Raw genomic sequence first — 24,922 nt, 5'->3', positions numbered from 1 at the left:
AGGAAAAAATCACTAGACAAAAGCCCACTTAGGAATAGGTAGAGAAGGACATGCGCAAACTGATCCTAGTCATCAGAGGCTGGAGGCAATAAGGCCAGGCTGAAGGAATGTATGTAGCAGCGAGGAAGGGGAGCAGTTGGACAGTGCCAGAGCTGAAATGAGAAGCCAAGCAGAGCTCTCACCTTGTGACACCAGGAGAGGTGTCCCAGCAGAGCCTACACAGTGCATTCCCTGCCCCAGGCTCCCAGCAAACACCTGGGGACCGGGCTTGACAAAGGAAGGGACAGCTACCGCCCCCAAGTCAAAAGCATGCTGGGGTTACCTGTCTTGACCTGCCACAAGTAGCCCCAGTCCTACAACTCACATGGAGGGTGAGCTTGAGTAAGAAGGGTAACATGGCAGGGCCTTGCTTTCCACTGCACTAAAACGTAACCTTCACATGACAGGAAGTACCTGTTGATAACAATAACTTGCAGATGCTGTTTTTTGCAGGTGATTATTAACAGGTACTTTCCACCCACCTCCCTATGGTTGGGCCAGGAAGCCGATTTTGCAGAAGATGAAATGCTTCTTGTTCTCGACCCCAGAGAGCCCAGAAGGATAGTGCCTTTCCGCCTCATCATGATTGCTGGTCAACACTCTTCCCTGTGTCCCTTCTCTCATACTTCATATTGTGTTACATTCTCATCCTCAGCAAGCCTTAACTCAAGGGTGATTGGGTCAGGTTAAGTGCCTCATTACAAAAATAGTGTCTTTCATAAGAGAAATGGGTCAGTTAAAATACCGTGTGATGCTTACAGTGAAAATAGCTTGATAGCTGAAGAGTAGACAGGTGGTTTGTAAACTCCAAAGACAGAAAGACTGTCATAGGAAACCTGGAAGTTTCACACTGTTATTATAGAAATACTGTTAGTGTGGAAACTAATACTGTTAGTGTTTCCACAAGTATACAAGTATACTAAGTATAGTATACCAAGAAATCAGACTTCCTTGTGCTAGGCAACAGGAAGCAATTTTCAAAGCCTCTCAACTTCCAAAAGAGTAGTTTACCCGTAACAATTTGCACATTGGAGTTCTCAGGTATTAATAATCACATTGCTGTTTCTCCAGCACTCTGTGGGTCCTGCTAGCATGCATGTTGTTTAAATATTCCATCACTGCAAAACATAGCACAGCAATTTTTATCTGAAGATGAGCTTGCAGATATGCAGCCTCTTATATAAATTAAATGATCATTTAAAATTAATAAATGCCCTCTGACCGTAAAACTGATGCATGATGCATATTCCTTGTACATAATTTGTAAAACACAGAGAAGCACAACAGAAAAAAGTATTACTTTTGATCTTGATACTCAGAGATATTGCCCAGACACTTCTCAATGCCTGCATATGTATGTTTGTGAGAAGGAGGAGATGAACCCAGTAATGATAAATAGCGTGCTTGCTGTGCGAAGCAGCTCTGAGGATGCCACACACATGAATCTATCAATCCTCACAACAATCCTAAGGGATTATTAAAATTTCTATTTTACAGCTGGGGAGACTGAGGTATAAAGATGCCAAGTAACTTCCCCAAGGTCACTCAGCTTAGTGCTGAATTTGTATTAGTTTCCTAGGGCTGTCATAACAAATTACTACAAACTGGATGACTTAAAACAACAGAAATTCATTCTCTTGTAGTTCTAGAGTCCAGAAGTCTGAAGTCAGGTATTGGGTTGAGGCTGAGGGAGAATGTGTGCCCTGCACCTCCTCTGGCTTCTGGTAGCTGCCAGCCATCCTTGGTGTTTCTTGGCTTGTAGACACATCACTCCAGTGTCTGCCTCTACCAGCACATCACCTTCCCCCATGTCTTTTGTCCTTTTCTCTCTCTCTCTTTTGAGAGAGAGAGAGAGATTAGGAAGAAGAAGAGAGTCTCAGGCAGACTCCCTACTGAGCCTGATGTGGGGCTCGATCCCACAACCCTGAGATCACAGCCTGAGCCAAAATCAAGAGTTGGATGTTCAACTGACTGAGCCACATAGGTACCCATCCCCTTCTCTTTTATAATGGCACTTATCATTGGATTTAAAGCCCAGCCTAAACCAGATGGTCTCATCTCAAGATCTTTAATTTCCTTACAACCCTAAAGACCCTTTTTCCAAATAAGGTTATATTCACAGTTTCCAGGTGGACTTACTTTTTAGGGGAGGTCACCATTCAGCCCACTACAATATTGGAATCAAGATTTGGTCCCAGGCATTCTGGCTTGAAGGTCTGTGTAACCTCAACCCATAGCCTCACTAAGTATAGGTTTCTGACCTTTTAGGGTTTTGGTGGTGGTTGTGGTTACAAAACTAAGATCATTCTGAGGTGCATGGGTGGCTCAGTTGGTTAAGCGTCTGCCTTTGGCTTGGGTCATGATCTCATGGTCCAGGGATCAAGCCCCCCATTGGGCTCCCTGCTCCGTGGGGAGTCTGCTTCTCCTCCCGCTGCCTTTCCCTCTGCCTGCGTACGTGCTCTCTCTGTGTCTCAAATAAATTAATAAAATCTTTTAAAATAAAATAAAAACAAAACTAAGATCATCCTACACTTAAAAGTTGATCACTGTGAATGCTAGTTTTCATTTCCAGACAACAAGGGAGAGAAAGCAGCTGGACAGTGTCCATATTTGGACCACTTGTGTCACCCCTGACAGGCCATGCTTTGCAGCCTGTCAAAAGAGCTCATTTATGATCTTGATCCAAAGCTGAATGAACTTAAGTCAGTGGATAAACATGCTACTAGCAAGCGGGAACTAATTGTTGTTAATCTCATGGAGTGACCAAGTTGTTTGAACTTTGGATGATCCCAGACAGGAATTCTTTCTACTCAGTCTCCAAAAAGGGCTCCAAGACATGCTAGAACCAGGCTGCAGGAAAGAAGAGTGACCATGTGGTTCCTCCAGGAGATTCAGCATTATTGCCTACAAATTGCCAGCACGAAATATTGGACAAGACTAATACATACCAGGAAAGCATGTGTCAGCATTAATGTCAGTATCATGCTGAAGAAATGAATTTGGCAATAAGTCATTTAATTCCTGTCTCTGTTGCTGTAAAAATAATGGCCCTCTACCGTAACATACTTCAGTTTGTAACATATTACAAACTGAATTTGTAAAATTAGTAAATTTGTAAAATTGTAAAATCCCCATTAATCTCTCAAGTTTCTAATTAGGAAGAGCATGTGAAAGGCCTACTATAATATTAACAGTAAGAGAAAGATTTAATTTTTAAAGCCACCATGAAATTGTTCATAGGCAGCATTTGCTTTGTTTTTATAAAGCATCTAAAAAGATAAAGTCTTAAAATTTTCCCTGGAATCCAAGCTCTTCTGTTTCACAAAATGTAACCATCTTCCATCCCAACCATAATGTGACTTTATCTGTAAGTCATTGCTCAAGTCTGTCCATCTGGGCTGCAGGTTGAAAATGACATTTTAACTGGATATGTTTCCTGAAGATTTGTTATTGAATAGGTAACATTTTGCCCTTTCTTCCTTTCCTTGAGCAACTTGGTGAACTAAAAGCACCAGTTAGAGCCTCTTCGTCCCTGTTCTAGTTGGCACAGAGTGTCTACGGCATTCATCCACATGGATACACAGTGACGCTTCTACTGGAATGGCGGTTCCCACATGGAATATGAATCATCTGCAAACGTTTTGTTTGTTGAACTGATTGTTGAAAAATTGCAAAGTTGGAATCCATTCTACTACAACAATCTTAAATGACGTGGAGGTTCCTGGGTCAGCCCTCCGAAGCTTTTAACTCACAATCTTTTAGACAATGTGCATAACCTGTCTAAGCCTTGATTTCTTCATCGGTGAGATGGGAAAAGAATCAAAGCCTATCTTTCTATGGTTTTGAGTTTTAAAGCAATCCATAGAGTTGCCCTCAGAACTCTATTTACAGAGTACTGTGTGGTAAATGCACTCAGTGTACTTGATCTTTTACCGTCCTCTCATCTGATGGCTGCAGAAATGGAGACTTTTGTCCCTTATATTCCAAGGAGTGAGACCAAGCACTCCTCCACCATTGGAAGTGGTTCATGTAACCTGGAGGGTGCATTCTGACAGGGAGGAGGTGAAACTTTAAGGAGTTAGGAAAGGAGAACCAGATAGAGAACCATGGTGTGCCAGGCCAGAGTTGGTGGAGGGATGGTACAGATACAGATAGGGACTGTGATTTGATAGGCATGAGGCCAGGAGGGATGCCAGAGAACAGAGGACCAGCAGGAGCACAGCTGATAGCTCTACTCCACCCCCTGCATTTCTCCTTTTCCTCTCTATCCCCCTACCCTAGAAATAGAAGTATGTGGGGGAGTGGGCACTGGCATCCCATTGGAGGCCTTATGAGTGATTCTTCTGCTTTTTCTCTTTCTTTGTCCTTTTTTGGCTTTCTCAGCTGTATTACAGAGCCCTCTGCTACTGGTTGACCTAAGACCAAGAGGAGGAAGCCCAAAGCTTCCACAGAGGTAGCAGTGGGGTGAACAGGAGGGCATAATCTGGAATCCCCAGGCCTGTGTGGAGAGGAGGGAAGCCCTGTGGCAGCTGGGCAGGGGCTCTTCCTTGAGGGGCTGGGAGATATGCTGGGGGTGTGTATATATACAATCTATTGGGAAGATTGCTTCTTTGTGAAGTTAGCCATCTTTTATTGGAATTAATATTTTGACAGTAAACAAAATGGCAAATATACCCACTCCTCAGATGAAAGCTTAAGTAAATCCTATGAAATGTAATATGATGATTGACATCCTAACCAATAGCTTAGCTCAGAGAATTAAGAGAATTTTAGTGCTGAAAGGAGCCTTAGAGGCCATCTTATCTACCTCTGTCATTGCACAAATAGGGAAACTGAGGCCCCTACATGAAGTGCTTTATCACATGGCTAGATCACAGCTGTCAGAACAAGAATACAGGTGTCCTAGACTCCAGAAAAGTGCTTTGTCCAGATAGATAGATAGATAGATAGATAGATAGATAGATAGATAGACAGACAGACAAAGAATGTGTGTGTGTGTTTCTGTCTGCATATATTAGGTAGAGAGAGAGAAGAGTTTTACATTTCAATTCTAGTATGTGCCAGGATTTCCAATGCAGTCAGAACTGAGGGATTTCAGTAGATCAGAATTAATAAGCACTGTGTTAAGTAGCCTTACTCCTGAGCTCTTTGACCCTTTCGTGTATTCGACTCCGCCTGTAAAACACCTTACAGGCTACCTCACCACAGCAGCTAGCTACCGGCACGAAGAATATCCCCCTTGTACCCTGATCTTGAGCCAAAGGTTTGGGCTCTAACAAAGCAAGGCTGGTGACTTTCTGCTTCTTCCACAGAATCACAGTATCAGAATGACTCCTTTGCTGAAATGTTGGAACCGTGTTTCTTGCCTACCTCAGAACATTTTAGCAAAGATCACCGAGCTATGATCAGTTAAAGTTTTTAGGTGAAAGATTCTGTAAGAATCTAATAGGATTATTGTTGATGACAGTTCAGTGACCCAATTATGGTTGTTAGGTATGTACCTCCACCATTATATTGGTGTCATTAATTAAACTTGAAAACTGAGAAATGATATGATATTGCTTTATTTTGGGCCAGATATTCTTGTATCTTTTGCAAACCAGGATGAGGCATTCTTCCCATAAAGGTAAGAAATTCTAATGGCCAGATGAGGTAGCCCCCTGGGGAAAAGGTACAGCTTCCCCACTCTGGTCCTGTGTTTCTGAATCCTCAGAGAAAGGCCATGTGAGCACCATCAGGAAGCTCAAAGACGACTCTGAAAAATCTTTTCTCCAGAGGGCACTTTTCATGTCATACTTTGAGTAACTTAATCTTATTTGGTGGAACTTTGCTCACAAAGCAAGTGGCCTGAAAACTGTTTCTTGCATTGCAAGGAGAGTCTTTGTCATTCAAAAGAGATCTAAAGAACTTTGACCTCTTTAGCTCTATCTTTCTTTGTGGAAAACCTCATCCTTTCCCGACCACACAAGCCACCTATGGCTGCTTAACCCCAGTCATTCAGCCTGCATGTTGCTTGTGTGGGATTTTTTTGTTCTGCCCTTTGAGGTTAATTAGGGCTGCGCTTTTTGTCACATTTGCCCTCTCATAAGTGAAAGACACCAGTTTTGAAGTATTCGAAAGGAATCTACATTAATACTTGGGTATCTTTGCTGTTTTCTGGGGAAATATGTGAAAGAAAATGGAAGGGCAAAATGAAGATACTGGGACATGCTTCCCCATGAGTTTATGGCCCTAGAGGAATCCAGCTCTTTGGAATACCTCCTAGATTTTTTGTTTTAAAAAAAATTGTTTTGGGGCACTTGGGTGCCTCCATCGGTTAAGCATTTGACTCTTTGTTCCAACTCAGATGATGATCTCAGGGTCCTGAGATTGAGTCTCGAGTTGTGCTCCATGCTCAGTGCAGTCCCTCTCCCTCTGCTCCTCCCCCCATTCCTTCTCTCTCACTGTCTCATAAATAAATAAAATCTTTTAAAAAATTGTTTCATCAGTTGTTTATGCTGGTCCATTTTGACTGAATATCTGAAAAGCCACAGACCAATGGTCATTAAATTCCATGTTTATAGCCACTGGTGTTCCTTGAATAAATCAGTGTGTTTCGACACTAAAAGCTCGTCCCAATTCACAGGGAATTTCAGTTAATGAATAATATGCTCAAGATTTTGCTCCCATAAAGCATTCCTAAGTCTTTGGCTTTCTTACACCCATCAGAATCTAGTGAAAAATTTAATTTTGCACAACCTAGGATTTTCTATTTGGGTCTTTGAATTACTTCCAATATTTTAAGTAGATTCTGGATTATTTGCCACTCAGAAAACATTGAGAACCACTTGTCATTGCAACACAAAGTGTACTTTGCAGATTCTCTGAAGGATTTTTGATATCTCACCCCTTTGGAAGATTTTCAGTTTTCTCAAATGAAGGCAAATTCATAAGGCATGAAGCCAAGGTTATTTTTGGTAACATTATACCACTTCCATACATTATCACCTCTTTTATCTTGTCTCTATTTTTTCCCTGTATTTTTCTTCAACCTCTGTTTTATGTTCTCTATCATTAATCGAATATCTACCATGTGCCCGTCAGATGCTAATCCTCACAGCAGCTGTGCTGATAAAGACGCAAAGGCTCATGTATGCCGAGTAACTCAGCCCAGGTCGCATAGTAGTAAATGGCAGAGCCAAGAAGCTTAAATACGTTTCCCTTCAGGGCCATAACTTGTCCTTTGTGCCATGCTGTTTCACTCCCCCTCTCTCTTCTACCACGTTCCCCTTTGCCTTTCCCTTTTTTTTTTTCCTTTTCAATGGTGGTGAAGTGCACATAACATAAAAGTTACCAACCCATTTCTAAATGTGCATACAGTTTGGTGGTGGTACGTAGGATCATATTGTGCTTCCATCGCAGTATCCAACCATCCACAGGACTCTTCACCTTACTAAAGCCCCACACACACAAAACAACAACTCACCATCATTCTTTTCTATCTGTGTGAATTTGATAACTCTAGGTACTGCCTATAAGCGGAATCATGCGATATTTGTTCTTGTGTGATTGCTTTATTTCACTTAGCAAAATGTCATAATGCCCATGTTGTAGCATTGTCTGGATTTTCCTTTCATCTAAGCCTGAATAATATTTCATTGACTGCTTATACCACATTTTGTTTATCCACTCGTTGGTCAGTGGACACTAGGGTTGCCACCACTTTTTGACTACTATCAGTATTGCTGCTGTGCACATGGATGCCCTGCTTTTCCCTTTTGAGAGCACAACCCCCCCCCTTATCTTTTGCCTGTTTAAGTTTTTCAGTGGTACCCATGGACATTGCATAATCTCACCAATAACACTAAGACCTAGAAAGTCACCAGACTGTATATACCACAGATCATTTCACTTCGTTTTTCTTGTCATTTTTTTTCTTTTCTTGACTTTACCTTTCAAGTTTGGTTTTTGCATGGTAATAATACATATTCTGCCATTTGTTCCCATGTCTATTTATTTCTGTTGTTGGTTGTTACACTTGGATGGAACTCCAGTAGAACTCTTTGATCCTTAAGAGGAATCATATCAAAATGCTAAGCAGTGTTTATTGAATGGAAGTTATTAGGTTAGGTGTGTGAGACAGCGTAGAAAATGGGGCAGGAAGGTGGGGATGGGAGCAGAAGTGGAGGTTGATTCTCAATTTCAAGGAACTTTTAACTTGCAAATATTCATTACTTTATCATTGCCTTTAAATAACTGAGAAGTGCTGTTGTCAGATGAATGCAATATGTCTGGGATGAATTTGCCTCTCACTCTCCCATCGCCACCCCACAGAGACATTTGGCATTTTTGGTTCTCATAACTGTGGGAGAGTGCATGCTTCTGGCAGCTAGTGGGTAGAAGCCAGAGATGCTGCCAAACTTATGTAGAGCACAGGATAACCCCCGAAAACAAATTATCAGGCCCTAAATGTCACTAAAGCCAAGGCTGAGAAACCTTGCAGTATGAAATATTACCTAATTTAATATTGATTAATCACCTAGTAATGAGCATAAAAAGGCACAAATAATTTTCCTAAGGAAAACTTCCTTATGATAATGCAGTAACTTGAAATCAAGCTAGCATTTTCTATCCTATAATTTTAATTATTTGCTAATGCCTGATTTAAAATTTTAAATACTTGAGTGGAATTTTAATATCTAAAGAAAATTTCCTAGTAAAAATTTCATTTTAAAGACATAACTTAGTATGTAATATATTGGCAATTAATGCCTATTTTAACAAGAGGAGAACATTAGCATGAGTAATAAACTTCCTTTGGATTTGAAAAGCATTGTGTAATTGCCCCTGCACATTTCTCTCTTGATTTCTTTATTTAGACGAGCACTATGTTTAGGTCTTAGCTCCTATACACATATTTTATGAAGTAATGCTGGAGGCCCTGAAGGGTGTTCTGCAGCATTGACTTAAAATATTCCATGGATAACCCACTTACATTGCAGATGACATTAAAAATATAAACAAAATTCATTCTCTCTGCCCTTCCATAAAATGGAACTTTCTTCCATAAAATGGAACTTTAACAATTGGAAGGGGTTGAGAAAATCACTTGGAGATGCTCTGGCGCCATGCCAGGTAGCCTCCAGGGGGCATTGAGATGCCCAAGACCTGGGTGCCACCCATAGGTCTAGACCAGTCTCTGAAGGGGCAGGGAGGATAGCAGGCAGTCACTGATCAAGAAGTTACCATTAGCATACATCTGACTGATTGCTTGACTAAACAAGCCTCACGTAGGCCTGGACCAGGAATAATTCTCTGCATGTAGCCAGAGATTGATTCTCAGGCATCTGAATCCATATTTTTCTGTTTCAGGACATGGGAAGAAGGCAAGGTGCTCATCTTTGATGATTCTTTCGAGCATGAGGTGTGGCAGGACGCTACGTCTTTCCGGCTGATATTCATCGTGGATGTGTGGCACCCAGAGCTGACACCCCAGCAGAGACACAGCCTTCCTGCCATTTAGCATATTGTGTAGGCTTGGGACACACGAGAGAGGCTGCCTTTCTGGCTCTATCTCCTTGGGTATAGGACTAGAGGTTCCAAGTTTGAGAAGCCTTAATTTCCTTGATGTGCAGCCCCCAAATTCTAAGATTCTTCCTAGGGTTAGAAGACACTAAATGGGATATTTGCCTTGCTGCAGTTCATGTAGAAAGCACCCTGCTGTACTTCCCCCCACAACAGCACCCATCTGGTGCCGTATTTCAGGTGAATACATGATCCCTTCTGTCTTGTCAGCCAAAGATACTTTTCCCCCTTAAAAGAGGCCTGAATCAGTGTACAGTGAGAATACATGTAGAAACTGTGAATGGATCACTTTAGTTTGTAATTTTTCTATGCAGTTATATATTTCTAGGGTAGCTGGGTGATTTTGTCATCACTTACCACTACTTTTTTGTTGAGTTTAATAATAAGCTGTGTAAATGCCTTACTTCTTGCTGCTTAATGGTAACTTCCCTCGTCAACTCAGACTTCCCTCTTCTAATTATCTTTAGTAAAAGACACCCATAAAAAAGCAATTTTATTTTCCTAATACGAAGGAGAAAGATGTAATTATGCTGATGTCTAGGAACTGTACTGCTTCCTACCCACTGAGTCTGTTTGCTTTTTTAGCTTCACTGAAAGCCATTGTCTTCATTTCTGTGCTCGCCATGCAAATGGTAGAGACTCTGTCTTCCCAAGAGAAGCTTTGCATCCTGCAACAGGACATGGAATCATTTTATATTGAGTCATAGCAGTACCACATGTACATTTTTTAATGCTAAGAATTAGAACTTGAAAGAAATTTCTCAAAGTAAACATTTCCTCTCAGGATCAGGTAAATAGGTAGCTGCTAGGACATCTGGCTCTTCCGCCTCTTTGCCATCTGAGACAAGGCTGGAATCCAGAGTCTCTTGGCCTATTGTAGATCCCTGTGAGCGAAGAGGTCCTTATGTGTGTTCCCATCACAATTTTGTAAAAATATGAAGGATGGCAAAGTGGAAGACCAAGCAAGAATGCCAGGATCTTAGTCCTGGGTTCAGCTTGTGTAGATTGCCTTCTTCTTTGAAAGAGTTTGGAAGACTCTTCCATTTCCTTGGCTGGAGAAACTTTATGCCATTTAAGCATAGCTTTGAAGTAGCAACTGTTATCCATAGTTTAGCTTCAGTATTACCCACAGCATAGAAATAACAGTTGAGAAATTTTCATGCCTACTTATTCCAAAGATGATCAAATTATTGAGAAGAGTATTAATGCATTAAATATTGCATGTTTCCAATCAAAACTAGACGTGTTAGCTATATGAATGTAATGATATTCATGTACCTGAATTTTAAGCCAATATGAACAAAAATGCCGAAGAAATGACAAAGAGGTTATCAGATTTCATTCCCAGGGAGAAATAAATACTTGTGCTTCCTTTCCATCTAAGGACAAAGGAGGATGATTTATTTGCCTCTTTTGAAAAGAGTTCTTTACCATTGAAATGTATCCTTTCTGCTTGACAATAGCTTCCAGTTAGTAGGGTTTGCAAAATATTTGTCCTGTTCCCTTCTGTTTTGCCACAACAATACCACTAAAATACATGAAGAAGAATGTGAGGAAAGTCTCAAAATTAATTGCCAAGGTCCAGAAGAAAAAGCAAGCTCTTGAAAAATAAAAAGGTGTCATGTCCTTCAGTATTTATTGAACAGAAGAAATGACTGACAAAGGACAATACAATCCAATGCTCGTGTGATAACATTCATGTCACTTATTGAATTTGGTTCTTGTATGTATATTGCATACACATAAAGAAATTTAAAGTAGAAGTTGTCAATGTTAAACCATCATCTTACATTCATTTAATGAAATCATGGAATAGAATAAAAACTAGCTCTTGACTTAATAATTATAATATGGTATTTAAAATCAGGTCACTACAGTAGGATTCTAAATATTGCCAATTGAAAAGCCAGGAATATTATAACTGTTGCAAAAACGTTGGCAATAATCGATTCCAATAGCATTTTAAATACTTGGATCCCACAACTATTTTATAAACCCAAGTAATAAAATGGATTTTCTAATTCACTTTAATTCTTTATCTTTCTTCCCTATGTCATGGAATATAAGAAGTGTTTCAGTCACTGCATTGGTAGAATTATTTCAGTGTTACTATTTTGTTATTTGAAATGTCTACACAAAATGAATTGGTTTTATTTATACCGTGATACAATTGGTTGAGAAATATTTTTAATTCTATTTCAATTTTATTTCAAGGGTAGAATACAAAAATTACTTCTCTTATTCTCCTCTGCCAGTAGAAAAAAAATTAAAACAATAGATTCATTGAGAAAGAGATGTCATAAATGGTTAAGATTAGTAATAATGCTTATTGAGGGTGATTATGGCCACTTGATCACCTCTTTTCTTTTAATATTTTAGCTAACTCTCCCAAATCCTTAGAACATAAAATCATATTTTTCTGCCCATCATCAACCAAAATATTTTTTATTTGACACTGAGCACCAACTGGTCATACTAATAAATGCCCATGTCATGCAGATAACTGGGAGGATGAGGTACCTAAAAACATACAACTGATTGGGGGAAACATGGCACAAGTAAGGATATCATATCCTATGATATCTGTTTATTTTAATTTAATTTCCTTTGAATGGATAGTTGGGGGCTCCATTTCTAAGGAGAATAGACAAAGAAATAAAATGATCTTTGGCATTTTATCCTGCATTCTTAATCTCTTATTGTCAGTACTTGCGTATTTAGCCATCTTTAAGGGTCTTCCTCCATGATTGGTCCCTACCCTCTCAGCAACAGCCAGCTCCCTTCTCCACACCTTTAACTGGTTGCCGGAGAGTGAGGGGCTAACTGCTTTTCTTTTGTGTAGTGACCCAAGTGAGGCCATTTGAATGGATCCATTAATCACTGACATGTGTTTCAATGAGACCCCGCCCCCCTCCCCCCTCCCCTGCCCTGCAGACTCCTGTTGCCTGTGGGAAGTCACGTTATTAGGATGAAATAATCATATTTCAAGTTGTGTGTGTCTTCTTTTAAAGTCAGATCATGGCAATCAGCTGGTGGCCTGACAAAAGATGTGACGTCACAATCATTCTTGCAGGATAATCAAAATAAGCAAACCCCGCAAATAGCCAGACCTACAAGAACATGCCCTTAGGCTGAACAATTCGATGCTGGTGATGAGGTCAAAAAAAATAATTCAATAAGAATGGAAATTATGGGAGATACTACTGTCTTGGGGCCTTGCCCTACATCGAGCTTGACAATTTTGTCTGCACAGTTTAACTCTGATGTATCTACTTGGAAATGCACTTAATCTTAAATCACAAAACCTGGAGAGGGTGTCTGTGGTACCTCAGAAAAATCCTTGTACTAATGCAGTGTATGCATCAAATTTAGTTTTTCTTTTTTCAATTATTTTACTACCATAAATATGGGGGAGGGGGATCATGTTTACATAACTGCCTTGCTTCACCTCCAGTCCCCCAGTGGAAAAAAAGCATCTCTCAAGTCTTTGTTCAACTTTGGCTGCTCAGACCAATGGCTGGTGACAGTCAATACTAGGTGGCAGGAGTGGAGGGCCTTGTGTCAAGCGGAACGCACGTGTCTGTGTGGGTCAGTTGCGCATGTGCTTCCTGGGTGGCTGATACCACTGAAGGCTGGCGATCTGCGAGAGCATGGGGTGACTCGGGGTTCAGTCCAGAGCCAGGAGTGGCTGAGTATTCTCATTCTCTCCCTTCTCCTCATGTTTTAGGGTGCCAGCTTCCACCACAGACTGGGACCTAAAAATAGGAGAAGGAGAAAGATACAATTACAGACAATTCATGTGGCAACAATTTTGTAATCTTGGAGAACATTCAGATTTATGTTCCCCTTATTAATCAAAACACTCAAAATAACTACAAACTTTCCATCTTTTTGTATCTCTCTTTTTGCTTTTCTGCCTTCTATATCACATATTTAGGGGGAGAGGCATCTTAGAAGCTTCTTTGCTGAGATCTCTTCGGTTGGTAAAAGCAACACGTGTTCTAGCCACAACTCTGCCCCAGTGTCTCAACAATTCTATGGATCTTGAGATGTATCAAATAGAGTAAATCCTGTTGGAATTTTTTTAATGTTTCAAAATACTTTTTTAGAGCCTATGGTTTCTCAATGTCATAGTAAACTATCATGCATGATGTTAAGACCATGAGGTTTGGAATCAGATCACTAAATGTAGACTCTGCCCTTTACTGGCTGAGGAGCCTTGGGGAGTTCTTAAAAGTCTCTAGACCTTTACTCTCTCACCTGTAAAATCGAACCATTACTTACCTCCCACAGTTATTGATAAGGACTAAAAGTAATAATATTCATAAAGCATTTTATGTGTAATTTTACTTAAAATTTATGGAGTATTCTATTATCACCATTATTGCAATGATAATAGTGCGATCTTTAGTTTCTGATATGTCCTCTTGTATTGGATAATAACAGTTTCTTTTTTGGTTTTACAATGTGGATTGAAACTGAAATTTTCCAGCTCATAGAAAGTTGTAAGAGATATACATGTGATAAATAATAAATGTTCGCATACTAAAAAAAAAAAAAAAAAAGTATTGCAAGCATTAAGAAAATGGTTGAATTTGATTGTTCAAATAAGCAGAATTTACATATAATGTGCAGTAAAATGTTAACTCAGAACCCTGAGTTTCAGGGGCATCTGGGTGGTTCAGTGGTTGGGCATCTGCCCTTGGCTCAGCTTGTGATCCAGGTTCCAGGATTCGAGACCTGCATCAGGCTTGATCCAGGATCCAGGGTCCAGGGGTCGAGACCTGCATTAGGCTCCCTGTAGGGAGCCTGCTTGTCCCCCTGCCTATGTCTCCGCCTCTCATGGATAAATAAATAAAAATCTTAAAAAATAAAATAATAGGGGATCCCTGGGTGGCTCAGAGGTTTAGCGCCTGCCTTTGGCCCAGGGCGTGATCCTGGAGACCCTGGATCGAGTCCCATGTCGGGCTTCCTGCATGGGGCCTGCTTCTTCTGCCTGTGTCTCTGTTTCTCTCTCTCTCTCTCCCTCTGTGTCTCCCATGAATAAATAAATAAAATCTTTTTTAAAAAATAAATAAATAGGGATCCCCGGGTGGCTCAGTGGTTTGGCACCTGCCTTTGGCCCAGGGCACGATCCTGGAGACCCGGGATCAGGTCCCACGTCGGGCTCCCAGCATGGAGCCTGCTTCTCCCTCTGCCTGTGTCTCTGCCTCTCTCTTTCTCTCTATGTCTATCATGAATAAATAAATAAATCTTAAAAAAAATTTAAAAAAAAAAATAAAAATAAAAAATAAAAATAAATTAATTAATTAATTAATTAATTAATTAATTAATTAATTAAAATAAATAGAAGAAGCAGACTGAGTTGCCCAAACCCTCCTCATTCCAAGTGTCCCCTGACTGGCTCCTCTGAGCCCCTCGAGTAAACCACCTGATAAAAGTGTCTCTGTGTGCCTGAGACTTTGGGCTATATAGGTTATGCCAACAATGTGATTTATTGCAAACACCTTTTTTTGTATGTCAAGGTCACACTATATCAGGGCAGGGCAGGTGGGGGCCAGTGGGGAAGGAGGAGCTGAAGACTGCATGACAGTGTGACTGGCTCCTCCCCACCAACAGAAATCCTGGACACCAAAGCATGGGTGAGTTTCCCTGATTGGCCACACCTGGTGTGTGTTGCCATACACTGCTGAGAGAATGAAGCTCTGTCAGGACAACTGGCAGCATGCGACTGGTCCAGTGTGCCTGGGCTCCACCCAATACACCTTTCTCCTTTGCTGATTTTAATCTGTATTATTTTCCATAACAAGCCATTACTGAGTATAACAGCTTTTCTGAGACCTGTGAGTCCTTCCGGCAAATTACTAAACCTGGGGGTGGCTGAAAGGACTCCCAAAACAATATATAATAACACATACTTGTTTTGTATGCACCTGGTATTGATATAAATTCTTTACATGTATTACCTTACTTCATTTCCACAACCCTAAGGAGTGGTGCTATTATGATCTCCATTTTACAGAAGGGGAAAAATCTAAAGAGAAAAAAGTAGCATAGGAAAGGCAACACAAATAGAGGGCAGATTTATCGCCATCACACCACTTTGGCCGTACCTGGGGCTGCAGAATTGTTTAGCTGAAATACCTAATGTTCCTTCCACCTCACTGCAAAAATAACTTTCTGCATGAGATTCTTATCTCCATTCAGGATATGTATGTACCATAGAATGCTTAAAGAAATCAAGCAAATTAGTACAGTTGTCTCAAAAGATTCAATTTCTACTATAAAGATCAATCCAGGGGCGCCTGGATGGCTCAGTCGGTTAAGCGTCTGCCTTCAGCTAAGGTCATGATCCCAGAATCCTGGGATCAAATGAATAAATAAAATCTTAAAAAAAAAAAAAAAAAACCAATACAAACAGTCCAACTTTAGTATCAAGCTTAACCTTTGAAAGTGAAATGTAGGGGGGCCTGGATGGCTCAGTTGGTTAAGTATCCAACTCCTGATTTCAGCACAGATCATGATCTTGGGGTCATGAAATTGAACCTCACGGTCAGCTCTGTGCTCAGCCCAGAGTCTGCTTAAGAATATCTCTCCCCCCTTGCTCCTCCCTCCCCTCCTGTGCTTTCTCTCTCTAATAAATAAATACATCTTTAAAAGTAAATAAAGTGAAACAGATTCATTTGCTCCTGGGACAGGGCAGAGGAAGCCCCCAGCTCCTAGTCTAGCTCAACTATTTTACACTTTTCCTATGCATTTCCTTCTGCTTTAGTTAAGGGCTTGGTGTGTGCGTGTAGAGAGGGGTGAGGTAGAGCAATAGATTATACAAGGAACAGAAAAGCTGAAAACCCAGAAGCCATCAAAATAAGCATGAAGGAAACCAGAGGGACACACCTACCTGCCTGCAGTGGCCACGTCCCTCTGGCACCCCCTACAGCTGCCTGCCTAACTGCTTTGTCCTCAGGCCCTGGTGAGAGTGGAAGATATCTATGGCTGTTTCACTTTGGAGACTTTGAAACTGCACTTCTCTTCCTTCAAGCCAGCTGGCTCTATTTTACAGCATGGCAAGGGAATCACAGCCACAGAGTTACAAGCCACCTTAGTGACCTATTGAGATTGAACTTGTAGGAAAAATTCAGTAAGGGCCACGCAGCTTCTTCTTGAAACTTACTCCTCCATGTCCCTAGAGGGGCAACTCTACTGGAAGGTTCTTGCTTACACTGAACTCAAACCTGTCTTTTTGCAACTTCTATATATGATTTCTAGTTCTGTCTGCTGCAGCCACCAGTGTCCACGTAATCCAGCTGGTCCACGTAACCACTCTTTTAAGTGTTGATCCAGTGCCCTTGTCACCAGCCAGAACCCAAGACCTGACCTTTGCTGCCCACTTGCTTGTACTCACCAGCTTTTGCCTCCCATTTTTCCTCAAGCTTCTCTTTCCAGCTTGCCTATAACTCAGGCAAATGAAACCTGAAACCACCTTTCAGGTGATGGCGACTGCCCTGACAAGACCTCCAGCCCACCCAGACCTCCCAGACCAGCTGGAGCTAAACCCCCTACTTGTGTCTTAACAGAAGGACCGCAGAGTGACCTCTAGAACTACTGACATTGACTTCATTATAATACTAAAATCTCTGCCGAGGAGGAGCACAAGCTTCATTTAAGTAACATGCAAAATACGTATAGGCATGTTCCCTTAAGGCGCACATGCAACCTTATGTGTACCGCTACATATGGTGACAAGGATCCCCATTTTATTTTATTTTATTTTATTTTTTATTTATTTATGATAGTCACACACACAGAGAGAGAGGCAGAGACACAGGCAGAGGGAGAAGCAGGCTCCATGCACCGGGAGCCCCACGTGGGATTCGATCCCGGATTTCCAGAATCACGCCCTGGGCCAAAGGCAGGCGCTAAACCACTGCGCCACCCAGGGATCCCAGGATCCCCATTTTAAATATTCATCCCCACCCTCACTAAAAGGAACCTATCCACCCTTGCTTGGGAAGTCACGACTTTGGAAGTTACTCCCTGTGATCTCCTTATTTGTTGCAGCAAAGTTTCCTTTGTGGGACAACTCACCTGTGTGGCTTTTGTGACTCACCGAGGAGCCAATTCACATTGGTTCCCTTACATCCTCAGCCCTCTCCCTGCCACCACCCAGGCAAACCAAGATTCGTCTTGTGCCAAGATTTCTAAAATTGCCACTGGGACACTTTCCTGCATCTCTTCATCAACCAGTTGCTCACAAGGTGTCACCTCAAAATAGAGTGAAATATTGCTTCCTTTATTCCCCCTCTTTCCATGCTTCTGTTGAAGCAGAAATGATGTGCCTAGAATTGCTATTAGCCTTTCTGGCACTCACACAACATAGCTGAGGAAAATTTAGCTATATTTGCATATGCTGCTGGTAAACCATTTCACTTCCATCTCGAAGGTGCGTGGTTGACTCTTCAATTTCTTCTTTTTTAAATTTGGCTGATGTCTCCACCCTCTCTCTGCTTTCTTGAATCTTGAAAACTGTTAGCCATCCAAATTATTGTCTGTGATTTTAATGAGTGTTGGATTTGTTTCCAAACTTTCCCTGCCCCGATTTGGGGAGCCACTATGGGGGAAAAAATTTAAAAATTGTCAAATATTGAATTTTCAAACAAAAATCATTTATCCTCACTTATAGTAAGAACTGTTTGAGAATGTCTCCTGACATATGCCAGGGACTGTGAGCAAACGTTCAGGAACCTTACTTCTCTTGTGGAAATATTGCTTCAGTTACCTTCAGTTACCTAACATCAGACACACAGATGTGGGATTACTGTGATAAGCACCCAGAGGAGAGGGTGTTTGGAGGTGAGGCGTTAGCTCTAGCAGGACAGGAAGGGAAGAAAAAGCTATTTGTTCACACAGCGACATCATTCACAGTCCCTGTTCAGGTGACCCTTCCTTCCTTCCTCTTGGGGTCAAATTTAGATCGATGTGATTTCTTTCGATACCTGTACTGACAGCAGGCACACAGAATGCAGGCTCTTATCTCAGCCAATACACTGTGTGTCTTGGGTGAGCGACGGGTAACAATTGAACAATTCGGAGGAGCCGAGCATGAGGGACCAAATGAAACATTTTCTTTCTTATCTGTATTTCCCCTGATGGAGAAGATGACCGGAGCCTTTTTACTTGCAGCATGACATAATTCCGTTTCCCTGGTTGCACAATGGCCATTTGATGTAAGGAACACGGTACGTTGTGAAAGAGTTGAAATTCAGAAAACAGAAAGCAAATGTTGCTTTAAAAAAAAAAAAACGGTATAAATAAAAGAAGCCAAGAGAAACACCCTTCTTAAATGGCACCCTCCGGATATTTAGCAGTCAAAGTACTCTTGGATTAGACTGATCAAGGGCTCACTGATAAAAATGTCTCCACCACTTGTAAACAGAGGGCTCTGAGATGGTGCACTTAGTGCATTAACCACAGAGAAGCCATTCGCCTTACAACTTCCTCGTCCAAGTCACTCTTGGTGGTAATCTCTCCATTCAGTGGCTTTGCCTTCTCCCAAGAAGCTTAACGCTTCCACTGAAATAAACATTTTAGGCTTCATATCTGGGGTCCTCTCTGCAGCACTGAAAGCCAGCCTGACCCCAAGGGCAGACAGGGGAGTGATCTGAGCTATTTCAGCCCTGGTTATCTCAGTGGTGTAGCAGACTATCCCAACAAAGCCTTCCTTCCAGCCTTGATAGCCACAGTTCGTTTTCCTGCCATTATGTCCATTCTCTCCCTCCCTCTCCTTTCCTCTTCCTTTCTATTCTCCTCCACATCTCCAACGTTTGGAACTTTCCCCGCTCCATATCATCAAAGATCTCTAGCCATGGTTGACATTTACTGATTCCGAAGGCAATTACATTCCAGAAAGAACAAGATGAAGATGGGAAACATTCACCATGAGTTAGTCCATTCTGCAAAGACTCATAATTGGACTGAGACTTCTGCCCTCGATCAAAGGTTTATCTCTAGAACTTTGTTTAGCTACTTTATCTCAACAGCCGCCACCACATAGTCTTCTTACTAATGAACTGCCACTGCCTAGCTTCCGCTCTGCGGACCCCACATAGGGGACACAGGAACTCCGCCCTTCAGCTGTAGGCATTCATCAAGAGTCACAGGAGGTTACAGATGTAAAGAGCCCTAGAGGCAATTAAGTCAAACCGTCATTTAACTGGGGTCCTAACCATTTGTTGTCCAGGGACCAACTTCATCACTTCACCAGGAAGGACTCCATAGTCCTGGTTTTACTTCTTAAAGTCAAGGATGGGCTTGGTTTTATGGAATAGCACAGAACTGCCTAATATCCTAGTGAGCCTATATAAGGACTTCTAAACAGAAAGACTATTTTTAAAAAATGTATCTTTGAAGAACTCTTTTTTTTAATTTTAAAGATGTTATGTGTTTATTCATGAGAGAGAGAGAGAGAGGCAGAGACATAGGCAGAGGGACAAGCTCCTACAGGGAGCCTGATTCAGGACTCGATCCCAGGACCCTGGGATCACACCCTTAGCCAAAAGCAGACGCTCAACCACTGTGCCACCCAGGCGTCCCTAAAGAATTCTTCTAGGTAATTCTATTAAGCCTAATTTTCTCCCTGCTATTTCAAGTATCAAGGAAATTTCCCTTGGGGAGCTCCAGCCTGGGCTTGAAAGGTGGCTCCACCACTAGCTTTGTGATGTTGGGCACATTCCACCTCCTCATGTATAAATGGAGGTATGATATCATGTGAGGTGGGAGTAAAGAGGATTAGATGAGTTGAGGCATGTAAAGTGTTCAGCCAAATGTGTTCATCTATTTTTAGCTTTTATTATTCTACCCCTTTTGCAGATAAGAAAATTAAGGTCTGGGAATATTGAGTTCTTTTATAAATTGAGCCACAAAAGCATGAATTCAATTCAACGTTCCCATAGTGTCACTGTGAAATTTATGAGAGAATTGTGTGTACTCATGAATCATATAACCTAATACTCAATGATAACTAGCATTTCAAAGTTGATAAAGACTAGCATTTTAAAATTTCAAAATAAGCAATGAAACTATTCCTCATGACTGTTCACCTTATGATCTTGCCCTATAGTTTTAGAAGTAACGCAGAAACTTCCATCTGATTAGCAATTATTTATGTAGCTTTAGGTGCAACATACTTACAGTTGTTTTCAACTGTGTAATGTGAAGCTTCTTTCTATGATAATGCCTTCAGTAATGTCCTTGATAAGAAGTTTAACGAATATTTGTAAGACATGTGTTCCGTTCAGCTAACAAACTCCATAATCAAAATCATTCTTGCACCAACGTGATCATACTCTCTGGGAAAAATTAATATTTACTGAACCAAATAAGTCATGAATCATAAATCAATAAATCATGTTTTTTTTAATAAATAAGCCTAAATATTTCTCACATAAAGCAGCAAAGCTGCTACCTCATCAAAGTGAAGAAATAACAAATAAACCTTCCTCGATGTTGAGAAAACAATTCGCCACATTTACTGAACTGGAAATACATAGAAACTAATCCAAGAAAAAATATTCTATTACTTTCGAAGTGAACTATTTTTGAGAGAGATAAACATTCAGCTTAGCTCTTGCGTATATGCACCATAACTCAAATTTAAATGTATAATGTATTTCTATTTAACTGTGATGGGCTTGGGCACTGCTGACTTATAACTAGTGAAAAAAGCGCCAAGAAAAGCCACATGTACCTTCAGAAAGGATGCAAGCAATTGCTTTTGTGAAATTAGACTTGCGAGTAAATAGAACTAGAGCAACATGGTCCAACACACAGCCCTGACCACACGTGGCTACTGAGGGCTTAAGATTGGGCCAGTCTGGGATCCCTGGGTGGCGCAGCGGTTTGGCGCCTGCCTTTGGCCCAGGGCGCGATCCTGGAGACCCGGGATCGAATCCCACGTCGGGCTCCCGGTGCATGGAGCCTGCTTATCCCTCTGTCTGTGTCTCTGCCTCTCTCTCTCTCTCTCTCTGTGACTATCATAAAAAAATTAAAAAAAAAAAAAAAAAAAAAAAGATTGGGCCAGTCTGAGTTGAGGTGGGCAGTAAAGGTAAATGTATACACTGGGTCTTGAAGAGAGTATAAAAGAAGATTGTAAAGTATCTCATTAATGCCTTTTAAAATTACACATTGAGGGCAGCCCCAGTGGCACAGTGGTTTAGCACTGCCTTCAGCCCAGGGCCTGATCCTGGAGACCCAGGATCGAGTCCCACGTCGGGCTCCCTGCGTGGAGCCTGCTTCTCCCTCTGCTTCTCTCTCTCTCTCTCTCTCTGTGTGTGTGTGTCTCTCATTAATAAATAAATAAAATCTTTTAAAAAAATTAAATTACACATTGAAATCATAATTTTTTAATACATTGGGTTACATAAAATATCATTAAATTAATCTCATCTATTTATTTTTGCAGTGGCTTCAAGACAACTCAAAGAGCTTTACATATGTGACTCACATCATATTTTTGCTGGGCAGTATTGGTCTAGAGCCTCATTTATTCCCTCATGCTTATGGTTGCATACAGAGTAACATACAAATCCTCATTTAAAAATGCATAGCCATCTTTAAAGGGCCTTGGCAACATTAGTATCTGTCATTGCCAATACCCACTGTTCCAAGCTCATTCCATGTATTAACTCATTTAACCTTCCCGTTGACACGTGTGAAGTCCCATGAGACATGAGAGCTGTTTTCAGGGTATCAGTGTTGCTTGAATCCTAACTAGAGTGAAACTTTGTTAGTTTAGACTCGATTACTTTGCTGTCATTTAGATGAAGGTTAACATATACCTTGATTTTATCTCTAAATGAATAAATAATATTTTTAAAAGCTTTAGAAAGAAATTTTAACTACCTAAAGAAAAAGAAATAAATTGTTTCTGCACATACAGCAAAATTAATATTAACTTTATGTAATGACTGCAGATGTTTTTCGCTGTTTATTATAAGAGCCCGAGGAGAAGTGAGCTGATGGAAGAGCAGTAGGCTAGGGATTAGATGCTTTTTCTCATCAGTGTGTCACTCACTTGTGGTGGGCTCTATGGAGTACCTCACTGAGCTTCTCTGGCCCCTCATTCTTTACCTGTAAAATGATAATCTTGGATGAAGTGATATATTTAGCCCCAAGATTCTATGAGCTACACCAGACTGGAGTCCACCATTTGTTCTTAAAAATCATTAAATCTTGAAAATCAGTTTTCATATTTCCCCAGTTTAGACTTGAAGCTAATTAGCTCAAATAGTCTAAGTACCTCCCTACCTTTGTTTTCACCTCCTTCCAGAAAAGCATAAAAATACTAAAAATGACAAGAGTTGGCAGGACTTGGAATGCCTTTCCTGCAGTTAGTCTGTGTCCAGCATATTTAGGTATTAGGAGTCAAAATGATTTACCTTCTGTAAGTTTCTTTTTTTTTCCTTCTATAAGTTTCTAAATGTTGAATTCAAAGTTGCAGGCACTACTTAATAATTATTGCCCCGTGTCATTGTTAACGTGTTTTTAGTTTATTTAAAATATGTTAATGCTACACATGATCTGTGCTCAGATAGTAGATTCCTGCTGCAGAGGGTAGCTGCCACCAAATCTGTAGCCACTAAGCGTGTTCCCCTACGCAGGAAAGTCCTCCTCGGTGCCACATCTGAAATCTGTCAAAATGCTTTGAAAGAGATTTCAACACACATTTTATTTGAATACTTTTAGAATTATCACCTACAGGAGAGTCTCCCATCTCCACAGCTGGTTATAATTATTGTCACCACCACCACCATCATAATCAATAACAACCATAAACCATTTATTGAACACTTACTGCATGCCAGATTCTGCACTAAGTAGTATTTAGCCTGCATCAGCCTTGTTTAAACTTCGAGATAATCTTCCGAGGTAGGTATTGTTAATTCCATTTTGTACACCAAGAAACTGTGCCTCGGAGAAGTTAATTAATGTTCCTAGTTAGTTGTGGAACTAGAATCTGAACCCAAATATAGGTCTACAATCTACATTCTTAAACATTATTCTACACTGTAAAAAATATTAAAAACTGGGATGCCTGGGTGTCTTAGCAGTTAAGTGTCTGCCTTTGGCTCAGGGAGTGATCCTGGAGTCCAGGATTGAGTCCCACATCGGGCTCCCTGCTTGGAGCCTGCCTCTCCCTCTGCCTATGTCTCTGCCTCTCTCTCTCTCTCTTTCTCTGTGTGTGTGTGTGTGTGTGTGTCTCATGAATAAATAAATAAAAATCTTTAAAGGAAATAAATAAATAAATAAATTTTAAAAATACCAAAAACTTAGTAAGAAACTAAAGGACATTATATATATCAGAAACTGGTAATATTCAAAGTTCTCAGAGAAGAATCTCTCCTATTACTATTGATGGATCTGAAAGTTAACACTATAATCATCTATGATTTATAAAAACCTTGATTTTAGGCAAGTGAATGAAAATAGGAAAGTAGCAGAACTTCATTTGGGAAAAAAAAATATTGTAAGGATTATAGCTAATGTGATTTTAGCTTTATCTATAGTAACCATTACCTAATAATATTTCAAAATTCTTTCTTCTAAATGTACAGCATTCATGCAAATAGCTGGGGAGGCCTAAACAGAAACACAGTTGGGTCAATAGAGAAAGTCGAGTAGGGGGGACAGGGAGGAGCTTGGGTGTGGCAGAGGAAAGAGCTCAGCCGCAGAAGATGAGCCAGTCCAGGTCCCTGGACACAGGAGGAAGGGACAAGAGAAGAGAGCCCGGGGAGGCCGTGGTAGAAAGTGGCAGCTGCATTCTACAAAGGTGTTTATCACTCTTTAGGAAGCTCTGCATTCCTATCATAGTAACTCCCAATTTCTCAGCTGTAAAATGAGGAGAGGACATTACCATCCACAGGGCTCTGAGAGATGAAAGATATAATGAAGTGCTTGGAGCTCTTTTGAGGAGAAATGGCTTAAACTGGAGTTGTTTACCATCTTACTCATACATCCCTGACTCTCCTCTTCTGAGCATGAACAACTAACACTCTGCTTGGCTGATGGCAGGGACAGCCCTTGTCTGCCCACCGAAGAAAGCCAAAGATGACAAACTTCGAAAACAGAGATGCAGCAGATTATTTATGTGACAGAGGAATTTTAACTTTACTGAGCAATTTACTAAAGAATCCCTATTAAGCAGAGTCACCTTAGGACACCTGAAACAGGAGAATATTCAAGGTCATAACTAGTGTTGTGTCCAAATCCTTCATGGGACCCAGTGTCAGGGTGAGGTCTATAGACGTCTTAGGATCCAGTCAAT

General features: G+C 40.8%; 2 protein-coding genes across 2 annotated transcripts in view; one reads left to right on the top strand and one right to left on the bottom strand.

Moving 5' to 3' along the window:
• The window catches only part of ASPH (aspartate beta-hydroxylase), a 182,423-nt gene extending 170,142 nt beyond the window's left edge, over window positions 1-12,281 (top strand). The window contains 1 exon segment of the mRNA NM_001375359.1: window positions 9,391-12,281. Within this exon segment, the coding sequence (NP_001362288.1) occupies window positions 9,391-9,541 (151 nt within the window). The 3' untranslated portion in view covers window positions 9,542-12,281.
• The window catches only part of CLVS1 (clavesin 1), a 175,213-nt gene continuing 161,507 nt past the window's right edge, over window positions 11,217-24,922 (bottom strand). Inside the window, exon 6 of the mRNA XM_038579380.1 lies at window positions 11,217-13,358. Coding sequence (XP_038435308.1) covers window positions 13,271-13,358 — 88 coding nt within the window. The 3' untranslated portion in view covers window positions 11,217-13,270. The remainder of the gene's footprint in view (window positions 13,359-24,922) is intronic.

Source organism: Canis lupus, chromosome 29, assembly GCF_011100685.1.
Source record: "Canis lupus familiaris isolate Mischka breed German Shepherd chromosome 29, alternate assembly UU_Cfam_GSD_1.0, whole genome shotgun sequence".
Classification (NCBI taxonomy): domain Eukaryota; kingdom Metazoa; phylum Chordata; class Mammalia; order Carnivora; family Canidae; genus Canis; species Canis lupus.
This window is presented reverse-complemented; position numbering and strand designations above follow the sequence as displayed.